The sequence below is a fragment of the Papio anubis genome, chromosome 9, assembly GCF_008728515.1.
Source record: "Papio anubis isolate 15944 chromosome 9, Panubis1.0, whole genome shotgun sequence".
NCBI classification, from domain to species: Eukaryota; Metazoa; Chordata; class Mammalia; order Primates; family Cercopithecidae; genus Papio; species Papio anubis.
In genome coordinates, this window is record NC_044984.1 from 87,114,037 (window position 1) to 87,130,565 (window position 16,529).

Consider the following 16,529-nt stretch of genomic DNA (forward strand, 5'->3'; position numbering starts at 1 on the left):
CCAGAAGGTGGAGGTTGCAGGGAGCCAAGATGTCACCACTGCACTCCAACCTGGGCAACAAGTGTGAAAGTCCGTCAAAAAAAAAAAATTGAGCTGAAATACTCCTATTTATCTTGAAAGTAAAATTGATGTTAAAGTCATTATGGAAACAGTTAAAGGCAATTTGGACTATGCAGAAAATGGAACAAGCAAAATAGCCAAGTAGAAAATGGTGTCAAGAAATTATCCCTAAGGTAAAAGCAACAAAAATAACGTAGAGAAAAGATAAAATATCAGAATGGAGCGATAACTTCACTCTGAAGAGTGAAGAAAGAATGAAGAAAGTGAAGAGTGAAGTGAAGAGAATGAAGAATGCGAATGAAGAAAGAGAATCAGTGGAAGAGAGATAAATGTCAAATAAGACAGAAAATATTTCTTATTTAGAAAAAATATTTTAAATAATACAGAGTACACACCAGATATTTGGTAAACAGAACCCACTATGACATATGCTGGGTAAACATCTCTATCTTCAAATATGAAAGAAAAAACTTAAGCCTGGACAATATACCAAGACCCTATCTCTTAAAAAAAATTTAAAAATAAAAAATTAGCTGCATTCCCTGTAGTCCCAGCTACTGGGGAGGCTAAGGCAAGAGGACTGCTTGAGTCCAGGAGTTTGAGATCAGCCTGGGTGATATAGCAAGACCTAATTCCAATAAAATAATATATATATATATATAAATTAATTTCACACTTCAATAGAACATACACAATCTCACAGAGAAGTTTAAAAAATTTAAAAATATGGTACCCAGCAAAGAGCAAATATTCTGTTGACCTCCTATTTCAACTATTAATGACTGAAAGTCATGGAAAAAAAGTCTATGGACCTTTAAAGGAAAAGACCATGATGCAAGAATTCCATGCCCTGCACATGTGATACCAAAATAAAGTCATTTTGGGGTATGAAACAGCTCAGAATATGTACTACCTAGAAACTTTTCCTGAATAAATAACTCAGAAGTATTGAAAGATATCGAAATGCATTGATATTCATCTGATATTCACCTTTTTTTTGTTTTGGTTTGTTTTTGAGAGACAGAGTCTTTCTCTGTCACCCAGAATGGAGTACAGTGGGATGATCACGGCTCACTGCAACCTCAACCCAAGCATTCTTCCCACTTCAGCCACCCAAGTAGCTGGGACTACAGGTACCCACCACCATACCCAACTAATTTTTGTACTTTTTTGTGGAGACGGGGTTTCAGCATGTTACCCAGGCTGGTCTCTAATTCATGGGCTCAATCAATCTGCCTGCCTTGGCCTTCCAGAGTGCTGGGATTACAGGCATCAGCCACCATGTCCAGCTATATTACACACCTGAATTTTTGTAACCCTAAAACCTAAAAGGAAGCTCAAAAAAATCTCATACCTCTTTTCAACAACCAGAAAGAAAATATCTTTTAAGAATTTGCCAATTCAAAGCCAGAAAGTAAGCAAACCAGGTTGTCATCTTTTAGCATAGACACTTTTTAAGGTATACTTTTTATTGAAGCAAAGCATACATAAACATAAAACTACACATAGGCAAAAAACACTGAGGCAAGCTGTTCCCTCTGCACTATTGGAGAACACCTCCATGTGTCATCTGAGAAAGGGCCACAGTGAGGTTGCTCCAGGGTCTTGAAGGAAAAGCTGACTCTAGGGCATCCCTTCCCCACCCAAAATGCCTCCCTATTGCCATCTCCTTGACAAATCAGATGGAGGTGGCACATTTTTTTCCCTGATAATCCTTTGTGACCTTTCTGTAAGATCCTTAATTTCCTTCTTGAAGTTACAAGCAGAGGTTGGAAGTTTTTGCATTGGGATCAAATATTCCATTATCATTATCCCCTAGGAGAGACAGCTTCACAATCCCATGTGCGTGAGGGGATTGGTAGATAAAAGTCTGACCTTCCTTCCACAAACCAAAAGCTAAAAGACTTTATTCATTTTTTTCCTTCCCAACTTGAAGCAATTCATTTCTAGACGTCCTTGGCAGGAGCTCAGAACTATTTACGCAGGCTCCACGCTGGCAAAATAGATATTTTTTGATATCCTACTTTTGGTTGAGTTATGGTAATGTTGGCAATAGTGGTGAGGGCAGGAGATCAAGTCATTTTTCAAAGTTCTAAGTCAATGATGTTCTAGTAAGATCAATATGAGAGAATTAAAGACTAATATAAAGGTTATCACAAGGCCAACATCTATAAGTTAGACCTTTTTTTTCCCCTAACAGCAGTGGTTCTCAAATTTTAACCCACGTAATAATCACCTGGAAGTCTTGTCAAACGCAGACTTCTGGCTGGGCACAGTGGTTCACACCTGCAATCCCAGCACTTTGGGAGGCCGAGGTGGGTGGATCACATGAGGTCAGGAGTTTGAACAGCCTGGCCAATATGGTGAAACTTCGTCTCTACTAAAAATACAAAAGTCAGCTGGGCCCTCGTGGCGTGCACCTGTAATCCCAGCTACTCAGGAAGCTGAGGTGGGAGAATCGCTTGAACCTGGGAAGTGGAGGTTGCAGTGAGCCAAGATCGTGCCACTGCACTCTAGCCTGAGTGACAGAGGGAGACCCTGTCTCAAAACAAGAAAAAGAAAAAATTTTAGTTCCAGGGGTTGGAGAGTGTCTGTAATGAGTCCAAGCAATGAAAACTTCAGTGAATTAGACTTCATTAGAATTACTTCGACTTTGTTTTGATAAAGTCTATAGACATTTTTGTTTAATGCTGCATACATATGCATTATCTCCATCTAGGCATCAAATAAATTTTCTTTGGGGTACTGATCTAATGAGAATACTGGTAGATATAAATGCTCTTCCATTTGCATTTTAATTATTTGAAAACTAATGTTCCCAAATTCGCTCCCTGGTGCTCCAATCATTTCCTCTATTATTCAATGCTTATCAAAGCATGTCATTAATAAAATAGATCAACACAAAATGTTTGATGATATGAAGAAAGTAGAGTCCCAAAGAATGCGTCTCACAACCTTAGAGAAAATAAATGAAATAGAAACCCAGAACTGCTTCACTAAACGATGAGTGATGATTTATTGAACGCCCCAAGAGGAAGTAAAAAGCTACATTTGCATCATTTCTGTATTTGATCAGCCATTGTTTACCTGGCTTGTTCTTAGGCTGCCCTAGATTCTGTACTGGCTTCCCTTTAGGCTTTTTCATAAACAAATAACTGGAAATGTTTCTAAGGAGGGGAGAGACCAGTTCCTCATTGCAGCTGGTAGCAAGCTTGCTTTCACTTAGCCGGGAGGGCGCATTGTTAACAGGTGTGGAACTGGTTGCTCTGAGCCCTCCTCCGGTAGCTCACTCTGGTTCTTCAGGCTCTGAGGAGCCTCAGGACCCATCTGGGTGCAGTTGGGACAGACCGTCTCACAGGTATTAAAGGTAACATTCAGCTGCTTTCTGGGTTTCTCTTTTGCACTTTCCTTTTGTCCTGTTGCTATCAGGTTAGCTTGTTTTGCTGATCTCCCCAGGTCTCATTAGAATTAGTGAATCATTAACCTATAATGGTTTCATTTCTAGTACAGTGAGATGGCTTCCCCAACAGTGTGGGTGGCTGTTTGCTGGATTCTCAAGGCTTGGAAGGTCAAAGGCTGGTGAATTTTCTTTATGATGATCATGTATTAATTACCTCTTTTAAACATAAAGGAGAAGAGTTAGCATGAATGGATGGCCTGTTAACTTTTGATTCTACCAGACCCACTGGGTGTAGTCATTGAGGGAAAGCTTCCCAGGAGCCTTGGCCATTATCTCATTTAATTTCTACAACAGGCCTGTGAGGGAGGTTCTTTGATGACCTCTTGGTAAATGCTGCACAGAGGTTGGCAGAGGAGAAGTGGCTTGTCCTAGGTCACACAGCCAGTTGGCGGTGATACTGGAAGAGAAACCAGATCCATTTACTCTGGTGTTTGAGCTCTTCCTGCCTCTCTGCAAACCACTTCCCAAAGCCCTGCTGTTTTTAAAGTTTCAGCATTTCTGCAGTGCATCATGTCAGCAGTTACTATTGCCTGGGTTCCAATATTTAAGACAGTGGCTAATAAATAATACTTACCGATGTGAATCCTATTGGCCATAAGTAGTTTTCTACCAGCAGCTACACCCCTGTGTCCGAACGACTACAAAGGAAACCCAAAGCTATATCCTAACTCCTCAAAAGAGGAGAGGAAAAGGCCAAAAGGACAGAGGGGAAACCCAAAGACTAAGAAATCTGATCTAACTATTATGTAAGTGCCTATGCAAATATACTGAATTCCTTTAACATTGTTGCTGCCTAGAACTTGACAGTCTTCTAAAGGAGAAAAATAATAGAACGGCCCTGATTGTATGTATGTGTGAAAGTACCTATTGATTCGAAATTAGCTGGGTATGGTGGTAAGCTTCTGTAGTCCCAGCTACTCAGGAGCACTGCAGCGTGAGGATTCTGTGAGGCTAGGAGTTTGAGGTTACAGTACACTGTGATCACGCCACTGCACTCAGCCTGAGCGACACAGCCAGTCTCCATCTCTAAAAAGAAAACAAAAAAGAAACAAAGTACCTATAGATTTGATGAGGAACTGGCCTCTCCATGTAGCAATAATGTACCTTATTTTATCAATAGTTAGGAGGGACCATTTCATGCCTCTTCAACAATGTTAGTATCAACCTTCAGAGCAGCATCCAGGAATTACCAATCTACAACCAAAACTAATACAATCTCACCTTAACTGAACGTAAGTTTCCTAAACTGGCATTGCCTTCTTTCCTCCACTCTGCAAAAAAGGGTACCTCATGCATTTTGAGCCCTCAGCTCAAAATAAAGCAAACCCAACATTAAGAATTTTAGATTTCTTTTGTGAATAAGAGTTGAATTGACTTTAGTTTGCATCTAAGTAGTTCCTCAAACAACTCACCAGTCTGAAATCCAGTACCTGTGGGTTTCATTTGGCCTTTAAAAAAATTTTTATAGAGATGGGGTCTTACTATGTTGCCCAGGCTGGTCCTGAACTTCTAGGGTCAAGTGATCCTCCCACCTTCACCTCCCAAAGTGCTTGGATTACAGGCATGAGCCTCTGTGCCTGGACTTATTTGACCTTAAACAAGATAAGAGTCAGGGAGCAAAATAAGAGATCACAAAATCCCCAAAATCAATGTCAAGTCACAACATTGTTATGACAATGTTAAAACACTGAGCTCCTCCTCTACTGATAGGAATAGATTTAACAGCCTATTAATTATCTATTCACAAGGTTGTTGAACTTCTATGCCTGACACAGATTAAAAGAAACAAAGAGGAGAGAGTGGTTGCCATAGGCAAGTACACAAAACATAGTGAGAAGTAAGGAATAAAAATTAGGGAGTACATCAGTGTGGGGTCATTTGGTGTGGGAGTGAATATTCAGAGGCTGTAAAAACCTGCAACAATTATTGTATTCTCCACAGAACTAGAGTAAACATAGTAGTAATCACTGTATTTTGGCAAAGTACTGGAATGATAGTCAACAGAATGAGGCCAGGTAATGAGGAAAAGGTTTATTGGTTTTCAGCCTTCTCTATATCAAGTTAAAGAAACAGATAATATACTCTAGAAAAGTTCTACTAAAAAGTATTGTCCTTGCAATTAAAAATTATAAGAAGTAAATTATTAGCCATTCTTACATTTTGGCAATCCAAATGTGGCCAAAGGGTTTCAGATTGCTGAGTTCTGCTTTAGAATGATAAACTCACTAAAACTATTATTGATGATCTTAGAATATACGGTCAACTACTAATGTTCCATCCACAAACAATCCATGCACAGTCTGAAGCCACCTTCCACGCCATCTGGGGCCAGGGAAGGTGGGTCTCTTGCCCGTCCCACAGTCCCACACCTGGTCTGTAAATCATCAAGCATCAACTCTCATGCCATAGGGGATGTGTAAGGATTGATGTTCTCCCACACATGCCTTCTTCATGTGGGAAAGTACAGAATAAGGAAACTGCAGTAAGCCACTCCCATGAATCAAGTTGTGAAATAGAAGGGTCAGCTTTTCTTGAGCATAAGAAGAGATAATTCGGCATGCGTGGATCGCAAAAAACACCTCCAGTCACAAACAGTAGGGTACCTGGTGACATCTGGGTTTTTCTTTTCAAACTTGCAAGTCATTTTTCCAAAATGTAAAGATTGATAGAATCTAAGATAAAAGACATTGCCAGATACTTTACATCAGTTACCTTCAAAGCCTGTCTCATTCTGTAATTTAAACCTTGAGGGAAGGAACCTTGTTTTCTTTGTTCTTGCATCCTCGGAATGTACCAAAGTATGTACTTTCACACATAAATGTAGAGGATAGGAGGGTTTAATGTATATTTGATTCTCTTAAAATGGAATAATCACAAGGAGAGGAGCTATGTGGTTTCTGGGAAGTATCTTAAGTGACCAAAGTTTTTAAAGGCTTTTTTGTTTGAACCTAGAAGGAATATTAAGTAGACAGTAAACAGATTTCAATACGCTGTTTAGATGAGAATGCTGGAGTCTTATATATTAAGTATCTTCTGAACGTAAGGGATGCTGATGCGAACTGAGCTCTATCTCCTGTGAAGAATTAAAAGTTTTCCTTTGAAATTTTAGACCTTTTTTTCTCAATGCAGTCTCCCTCATTTGCTACAGATTCCACAGTCTGCTCTTCCTCACTAAAGATGCAACAACCTGCTTGACATTCTCCTCTGGAAAAGGAAAAGAACTACTAGAGGAAGTGTGGCACTTGGATGCAGAAATTGAGCACCCTCCATGTGATCCAGAGAACAGTAACTCAGACATCTTCTGGAACCTTCTACCCACGGTAGAACCTCTTAGTTTTATGGAGAAAACAGAGTCATTCTGTCTAGAGGTGCCACCCCAAGACTGCGGAGCCTCTCCTCGGCCCCCGCTGAGGAGCCTGCCAAAGCAGCACTGTGAGAACCAGGGGAGCCTCCTCCAGTTTGACCGGCAAGCCCCAGGCCGCATCTCCACCTCGCCCACTTTGAGGAGATTAAGGACCCGTGGCTGTGGGACTTGGCACTCACTGTCTCAGCAGGATGCCTTGCAGGTGTCCACCTGGGGAAGCTGGGGAGAGCCTGCGGGCTCCCCACCTTACCTTTCCAAGAGCCTGCCGGGAAGCCCAAAGGATTCTTCGTACTTGCTGTCACCCTTGAGACTCCACTCAAGATTGACCTCTGAACCTGAAAGGGCCCTGAATGCTGCTGACTCACGGGAGCCCCAAACCCAGCCCACTGACAAGTGTCTCCCTCCTGAGCTTCAGCCTGTCAGTGAAGAGTCCCTTCACCAGGCCTCTCTTCTGCGGCAAGAAGGCGCCTTCCTCTCCAGCCCCACCCCACAACGCCCTAGTCCTCAGGTAACACAGCTCTAAGCCTCCGGCCTCTCAGTTGGTGAACCACAAAGCAAAATAGATCTCAGAGTTGCTTCCTTCCCCCAAGGGCCAGTAGATCCTAAAAAGGACACAGCACAGGAAGTCACACTGAGGGGACACATTCTCTTAGGAAGCATTGGCTCTTAAGTGAAAGGAGGGCAGCAATTTGGGGAAGAAAGAAAATGATCTCACTCACTTCCTTCTGTCCTTGGAGGCACTTTAAGAAAGGATGCACCAAGGCCAGGCTTACCGATGGTCTGTCAGGTACCCGAGAGCAATGGGGGCCCTCTTGCAAATGCACACTATTTAAAGACAATGTAGTGTCACTGATTTAAAAGGGGAGAAAGAGCCAGTTATTCAAATTTGCAATCCCACCAAAATGTAAAACATGTTTTAACTAGGAGGGCTCATTGTTTCTCCTTTCAACATGTTTGCTTTGGAGTTCGGGATGGGTTTGAATAAGACTAAAACATATTCTTAAAATTTATTTCAGGGAGAAGAATTGCACCCATCCAGGTGAGTATGCATTTATTTTCTCCGGTGCTATGACATCTGTTGACTATTTACTATTAGATTTTTACTTCTGTCCTGACGTAACAAAGCTGACGGTCTATTAACCAATACACTTTGTTTTACAGCACTCAAGTCACTCTTCACATTTATAGGTGCAAGAGTTTTCATTTCAAGAGTCTCCCTTTAAGAGCACAGCATTTGGGGGCAGGATACAATGCCATATGCAGTCATAGTTTTCATTTTGAATTGTCAATGTCTTGGCCCTGTGGCTTAATTAACATCCACTTAGTAATACGTTTTGTCTGGTAGAGAAAATAGAAAGGCCAGAGATACTCAACAGCTTTTCACAGAAAAATTTAGAGGACAAAAAATTAAAGGAACAAGATGTCTTGATTACATCTAGGGTGACCTTTAAAATAACCTGTTATGACAGACTGTGCCCTTATCCAGAATGAAGTAGTCTGTGTCATTTCCGAAACCAGCTCTAAACTTTCAGCATGGCCCCTTGGTTGTAGCAATGGATCTGCCATCCCTGACAGGGATGAAGAGTTTCTGTAGCAGCAAGGGAAAGATCCATGCCCAATTTTATCTTCCTGACTTGCTGGATTGGCAGGAAAGCCCTCATTTCATTTGAAAAGTCACAGAGGATTTTTTTGGAGAAATAGCTGCCGTTTTATTACTGGGCCTCAATCTTCAAGCAATAGTTTAATGTTCATAGCAGTAAGGATAACATCCATGTAAACGTTCTTTGTTGATTTTAATCCACCTTGGCCTAAATGTATCAACAAAGGTAGAAGATACTTACCAAGCAGTAGAAAAATGCAAATTGTTATGTTTCTGTATCAGTTAGCTATTACTAGATTAAAAAAACCACTTAAAGTAACAGACAGCTATTGTTTCTTATAAATCTCTGTGTTCCCTAGGGGTGAGTTTCTCTAGGCTGGGTTTAGCTGAGCAGTTCCACTCCAAATGTTCCTTAACCTGCTCATGGGATCAAAGGGCTCCCATGGGTTCACGGGATCAATAGAGCATATTCTTTATACAGTGAAGAAAGAGGTTCAAGAGGACAAGTAGAAACAGGTAGGGCCTCTTGGAGCCTGGACTCTGAATCTGATCTAATTTTATTGACCAAAGCAAGTCACTCAGTTGAACTCAGGGTCAGGGAATTACATGTTACCAACAGTGGGAGAACATTGAAATGTTACATGGCAACGTGTAGGGATGTCAGGATTAGGAAAGAGTGGGGATGTTAGTGTAAATCTTCCATACATGTGAAACAGAATAAAGCTCTAAGATGAGATCTAGTTCAGTTGTGTCAAAGAAAGTGAAAAAGGGTAGTCTTAGAAAAAAAAGTGATGTTTAGAGTCAAATTATTTTAATAAGATGTTGATAAATTTTATTCCTTTTCCTGAGAGCAGTGTGAAACCGTTTAATGAATTGATACGATCAGATGGATGTCAGATATACCTGGGATTTAGATGCAAGTAGACTTGAGTCAAATAATTCGAATATTCAGGTATGAGAAGTTGGTAAGTTAGGCTATGATGGAAGCAGTGGGGTTAAAAAGAAGTATCTCAATGCAAGAGATATTTAGGAGATATAATCCCCCAGACTTTGTGCATGGTAGCCTATCAGGGTGAAGGAAAGGAATCTTCAAGAATAACCTCCAAGCTTCTGGCTTATATAACTGGGTAACTAAGGTGTCCATTCACTGACCTAGATAAACTTGGGTAAAGAAATGAAATATGAGTGGTTGGAGTGTAGGTTTTGTGTTCAGGTTTGGACATGTGGAGTTTGAGGACCTAGGAAGCATCTAATTGGAAGTTTTCAGTAAATAATTGGTTAGAGAAGACATCAGGGGTGGATGTGCTATATGTGTGTTTGTGAGTCCTAAATCAAGGAATGCTTCCTAGAGCAGGTAAAGTCTGGGTCCAGCTCTGATTATTAGATGGAGCCAGCAGACATAAAGGCAAATCAATGGGATGCATCAAGCCATTTGGGAAAAAAAAATAACATGAAGGTAATTTCCATTGCCATATGGAATCTTTATGAGAAAATAACAAAAATAGTCTTGGTAAATTTTAAAACAATAGCTAGGACAGGCTGGGCACGATGGCTCATGCCTATAATCCCAGCACTGAGGGAGGGCCAGGCAGGTGCATCACTTGAGGTCAAGAGTTTGAGATCCGCCTGGCCGACATAGTGAAACCTCATGTCTACTGAAAATATGTTTTTTAAAAAATAAGCTGGACGTGGTGGTGGGCACCTGGAACTCCCTTCTTAGCTAATTGACTTAAAGGTAGGAGGAGCCCAAAGTGTCCAGGTAGCAATTTTAACTGCCAGTTTAATGGAATCATTGTTGTATCTCCCGGTGGCAGTGTTGCTCCCTTCTGGAACTAAGACCTTGGGCCAACAGAACCTAATGTTGCAGGAACGGGAGGCAAAAATTTGGCTAGTGGATCACTAGGGGTGATGGTGAGTGGTGTCACTTCCACTTCCACCCCTTGATGCCTGAACCTGTGAATCCTGGCTATGGGGGAAACAGTGCCATATATTGGATGCTGATTCAGAGCATACATGGCCTTCCAGAGAACTTTGCCCCAGCCCTGCAAAGTACTGTCACCTAGTTGGCATTGCAATTGTGACTTCAAAAGGCCATTCCACCATTCTGTCAATCCAGCTGCTTCAGGATAATGGGGAACATGATAAGACCAGTGAATTCCATGCACATGAGCCCCACTGCTGCACTGCTTTGGCCATAAAGTGAGTACCTTGGTCAGAGGCAATGCCGTGTGGAATACCATGATGGTGGATAAGGCATTCCGTGAGCCCACAGATGGTAGTTTTACCAGAAGCATTGCATGCAGGATAGGCAAACCCATATCTGGAGTAAGTATCTATTCCAGTGAGGACAAACCTCTGCCCTTTTCATGATAGAAGAAGTCCAATATAATCAACTTGCCACCAGGTAGCTGGCTGATCACCCCAAGGAATGGTGCCATTTCAAGGGCTCAGTGTTGATCTATGCTGTTGGCCAACTGGGCACTCAGCCATGGCCATAGCCAGGTCAGCCTTGGTGAGTGGAAGTCCACGTTGCTGATCCCATGTGTAACCTCCATCCCTGCCACCATGGCCACTTTGTTCATGGGCCCATTGGGCAATGGCAGGGGTGACTGAGGAAAGAGGCTGAGTGGTAGCCACAGAATGGGTCATCCTATCCACTTGATTATTAAAATCTTCCTCTGCTGAGGTCACCCATTGGTGAGCACCCACATGGGATACAAATATCTTCACAGTTTTTGGCCAGTCAGAGAGGTCTATCCACATACCTCTTCCCCAAATTTCTTTGTCACCAATTTTCCAATCATGCTTCCTCCAAACCCCTGACCATCCAGCCAAACCATTGGCTACAGCCCATTAATCAGTATATAGTTACACGTCTGGCCATTTCTCCTTCCATGCAAAGTATGCAACCAGGTGTACTGCTTGAAGTTCTACCCACTAGAAAGATTTCCTTTTACCACTGTCCTTCAGGGATGTCCTAGAAAAGGCTTGTAGTGCTGCAGCTGTGCACTTGCGGGTGGTGCCCGCATATCGTGCAGAACCATCTGTGAACCAGGCCCTAGTCTTCTCTTCCTCTGTCAATTGGTCATAGGGAACTCCCCATGAGGCCATCAGTGCTGGCTTGGGGAGAGAAGGCAGGGTGACAGGAGTGGAGACCATGGGCATTTGAGCCACTTCCTCATGTAACTTACCTGTGCCTTCAGGACTTGCTTGAGCCTGATCATGTATATACCACTTCCATTTATTTGATGATGGAATGCTGCTGTGCATGACCACTTTATGGCTAGATGGGTCAGAAAGCACCCAGTTCATGATAGGCAGTTCAGGTCACATGGTGACTTGATGACCCATAGTCAAATGTTCAGTTTTCACCAAAGCCCAATAACAGGCCAAGAGGTGTCTCTCAAAAGGAGAGTAGTTATCTGCAGAAGACGGCAGGGTCTTGCACCAAAATTCTAGAGTTCTCTGCTGTGATTCACCTATGGGGGACTGCCAAAGGCTCCAAACAGCATCTCTGTCTGCCACTGACACCCCAAGCACCATTGGATCTGCTGGGTCATATGGCCCAAGTGGCAGAGCAGCTTACACAGCAGCCTGGACCTATTGCAGAGCCTTCTCCTGTTCTGGACCCCACTCAAAACTGGCCACCTTTCAGGTCACTCAATAAATGGGCCAGAGTAACACACCCAAATGAATGTGTTACCTCCAAAATCCAAATAGGCCCACTAGGCATTGTACCTTTTTCTTGGTTGGAGGAGGGGTCAAATGTAGCAACTTATCTTTCACTTTAGAAGGACTATCTTGAAAGGCCCCACACCACTGGACCCCTAGAAATTCTACTAAGGTGGAAGTTTTCTGAATTTTAGTCATATTTATTTCCCATCCTCTGGCATGCAAATGTGTCACCAATAAGTCCAGTGTATTTGCTACTTCTTGCTCACTGGATCCAATCAGCATAATGTCATCAGTATAATGGAGCAGTGTGAGATCTTGCGGAAGCGAAAAGCGATCAAGGTCTCTCTGAATAAGATTATGACACAAAGTCGGAGAGTTGATATACTCTGAGGCAGGACAGTAATGGTATATTGCTGGCCTTGCTAGCTGAAGGTAAATTGCTTCTGGTGGGCCTTATGGACAGGAATGGAGAAAAAGGCATTTGCCAAGTCAGCGGCTGCATACCAGTACCAGGAGATGTGTTCATTGGCTCAATTGGCTCAAGCAGTGAAACCACATCTGGTACAGCAGCTGCAATTGGAGTCAACACTTTGTTAAGCTTACAATAATTCACTGTCATTCTCCAAGATCCATTTGTCTTCTGCACAGGCCAAATGGGAGAGTTGAACAGGGATGTGGTGGGAATCACCACCCCTGTGTCTTTCGAGTCCTTGATGGTAGCATTAATCTCCACAATCCCTCCAGGGATGCAATATTATTTTTGATTTACTATTTCTCTAGGTAGAGGCAGCTCTAATGGCTTCCATTTTGCCTTTCCCTCCATAATAGCCCTCACCCTACCAGTCAGGGAGCCAATATGGGGGTTCTGCCAGCTGCTAAATTTGTCTATGCCAATTATGTGTTCTGGCACTGGGGAAATGACCACAGGATGAGTCTGGGGACCCACTGGACCCACTGTAAGTTGGACCTGAGCTAAAACTCCATTAATTGCCTGACCTCCATAAGTCCCTACTTTAACCGGAGGACTATAATGATGTTTTGGGTTCCCTGGAATCAACCCCAGCTCAAAGCCAGTGTCTAGTAGTCCCCAAAATGTCTGATCATTTACCTTTCCCCATTACACAGTTACCTTGGTAAAAAGCCAGAGGTCTCCTTAGGGAAGGATGGGAGAAAGATTCACTGCATAGTGAGCTGAGATTGTGCCACTGCACTCCAGCCTGGATGGCAAAGCAAGACTCCCTATCAAAAAAAGATTCACTACATAAGTTGTCGGTAATGTAGTGGGGTCCTTCCTCAAGAAGACCTGGCCTCCCCTTTATTCAAGGGGTTCTGGGTTTGTAAACTGGCTCACGTCTCTGGAAATTGATTGAGACATGAGCCATGATGTTTTATCACTTGAATCATGATAAAAACATGATTCTCTGTTTTTATAATTCAAGTTAGTCTTGTCCATTCAACCTAGAAGTTTTCTGCTTATAAAAATTAGGTAGGAATGTAGTAGGCTTCCTATCAATTTCAATTCCAGGAGCACTGTAATTAATTAGCCAATGCCAGAGCCCTACAGGAGTCAGTCTGTTCTGATTGCTGCTTTGCCTCTTCTGTCCATTATGGTAGCTATGCTCACCTTGCCTTTGATGGTTGAGTGCCGCCACTTGGCCTCTGCCACCTTGGGATCCAATTATTCCCACTGTATTTAAATTTTGTAGTTGAATGACTGTGGTTCCCACCGTTAGATCTGACATACAGAGAAGGACAATTACAGGGCTCTTCAAAGATGGAGGTCCTACTCTCACAAATCTATTTCACAAGGCATTGGTCAAGGGGATATCTTCTGACCCTCTCGGCTGGGATGAGTAGGTCTAAAGTGACTAATCCACTCCACCATCCCAATCTCCCTAAGCCTTTGGATCCCTTCCTCTGCATTAAACTAAGGGAGATCAGGCATTTCCAGCTCACTCACAGTGGGCCATCTGTTAATCCATAGTTTAGCTAACCAAGAAATTAAACTTTTAGACCCATGTTTAACTCACCAAGCTGAAACATTAAATGCAGAGTCCCTATTTAGTGGGCCCAAATCAATAAATTCAGCCTGATTCAACTCTGTGTTCCTTCCACCATTATCCCACACCCTTAATATCCATTCCCATGCCCGTTCTCCAGATTTCTGTTTATATAAATTAGAAAACTCAAGTAGTTATTTTCAAGTGTAGGATCCCTCCTCATGAGTCACACTCTCAACCTCACCTCTAGGGCCTGCCGGGACTTTAGTCCAGTTACAGGTCTAGAGGCAAAAAAGGTTGTTGCGGGAGGCTCCTGAGGAGAATCAACGTTATCTTGCCTGCCAACTGCCTCAAGGAAGGCCATCACTATTGCCTCAGGCAGTGCAGGGTTTATCTCCCCAGACAAAGGTAGAAAGACTGATGGCAGCATGGGTCAGGGTGGGGATGTTGCCACTACTGGGGATGGGGAAGCTGGGCAAAAAAGTTTCGTCAGAGTTTACAAACTCTGTCCCCAGCTTCATCGGGGTCCTCCCACACATCCCCATTCCAAGTTACAGGGTCCCATTCTTTTCCAGTCAATGCCCTCAATTTAACAGTGGACACCTGGCGAGACTATGCATGCACCTTTCATTGCAAGTCAGCCACTCGCATAATAAGAGCTTTGTCTATTTTTCCACAATTTCAGCTCTTTCTCTACAGGAGATAAGACTCTCACTCAGGGCAATCTTAGCACATTTGAGGCTTAGTATCTGCTTCTGAAGCCAGGAGTTAGAATCCCCGAGTTTATCATTTTCTCTCAACACTTTGTCCACTGAACTTAGGAGCAACCAACCAGCTTCATTATGTTCCTCAGTTCTCCACATATGGTCAAAGGTATTATGTATAGAGTCACTAAATTTGCCTCTCACAAGCAGTGAATCAGGAGTGTCAAATGCATTTATGTTGCACAACTCTCTAAACGGTTCACGCCAAGGATTATCAGTGTTCTCCATACTATTAGAAGTAGAGTCCTCAGCATTTTTGGATCTAATCATATGAAGCAGCCAACTCCAGAAGCCCCAAAACCAACAAAAGAACTCCATCCTTAATACTCTGTTCCTCTAGAACCACTCCTTGTACCAAAATCCATATTAGTCAGAGTTCCCTAGAGGAACAGAACTAATGGTATAGATAGATAGATAGATAGATAGATAGATAGATAGATAGACAGATAGACAGATAGTAGATAGAGAGTTTCTTAAGTAGTAACTCACATGATCATGAGGTCCCACAATAGGCTGTCTGCCGGCTGAGGAGCAAGGAGAGCCAGTCAGAGTTCCAAAGCTGAAGAACTTGGAGTCCGATGTTCGAGGGCAGGAAGCATCCAGTACGGGAGAAAGACAGAGGCTGGGAGGCTAGGCCAATCTCAAATCTTCACATTTTTCTGCCTGCTTTATATTTGCTGGGAGCTGATTAGATGGTGCCCGCCCAGATTAAGGGTGGGTCTGCCTTCCTCCACCCACTGACTCAAATGTTAATATCCTGTCCTGTGCCAACACCCTCGCAGACACACCCAGGATCAATACTTTGCATCCTTCAATCCAATCAAGTTGACACTCAGTATTAACCATCACAAGAGTCTTACATTACTACTAACAAACAAGAACTAAAAAAAATAAATAAACAAACCCAGACAGATCCCCAATCCGTCTCTCTTCACTCCCTCTTCTCTTCTTCCACGTGTCTCTGCAGTCTTTTCTGCAGCAGCCATTTGTTCAAAGAGCCCACTTCCTTGAACAGTTGCTTGCCAGGCTGCGTGGTCATATAATGTTAGGTGAAGAGTGAAGAGCTCTGCATGAGGCCCCACTGTCTATCTAAGAGCGAGGGTTCTTACCTAAAAATAATAATAATAATAATAATAATAATAGGCCTATCAAATGGTCTAAACTAGGATTTAGCAAACGATGGCCCATGGCCAAAATTCAGCCCATAACCTGTTTCTGTTAATAAAGCTTTATTGGAACACACCAACGCCCACTCATTTGTACATTGCCTGGGACTGTTTTAGCACTGTAATGGCAGAGTTGCAACAGAGACTGCATGGCCCACAAAGCCTAAAATGTTTACTATCTGGCCCTTTATAGAAAATGTGTGCTGATCCCTGGCCTATACAATTAAGAAATGCTTGCCTCTGGCTTCCAATCACAGCAAAATTTTTTGTCTTGCAGAATAGATATAAAACCTTTTTCAAAAATACTGATTCTTCTACAATAGTGGTTTTGGATTTTTTGTTTTGTTTTGTTTTTGAAACAGAGTCTTGCTCTGTCACTCATGCTAGAGTGTAGTGACACAATCTCAGCTCACTGCAATCTCTGCCTCCTGGGTTCAAGT

At 42.6% G+C, this 16,529-nt stretch overlaps 1 protein-coding gene across 7 annotated transcripts in view; it reads left to right on the forward strand.

Annotated features, from left to right (window-relative positions):
* The window catches only part of PLEKHG7 (pleckstrin homology and RhoGEF domain containing G7), a 105,365-nt gene that overhangs the window by 35,949 nt on the left and 52,887 nt on the right, over positions 1-16,529 (forward strand). For all 7 annotated transcript variants that reach the window (XM_021922760.2, XM_021922762.2, XM_021922763.2 and 4 more), the window contains 2 exons: positions 6,669-7,392; positions 7,901-7,923. In XM_021922760.2, coding sequence (XP_021778452.2) covers positions 6,859-7,392; positions 7,901-7,923 — 557 coding nt within the window. In that variant the 5' untranslated portion in view covers positions 6,669-6,858. The remainder of the gene's footprint in view (positions 1-6,668; positions 7,393-7,900; positions 7,924-16,529) is intronic.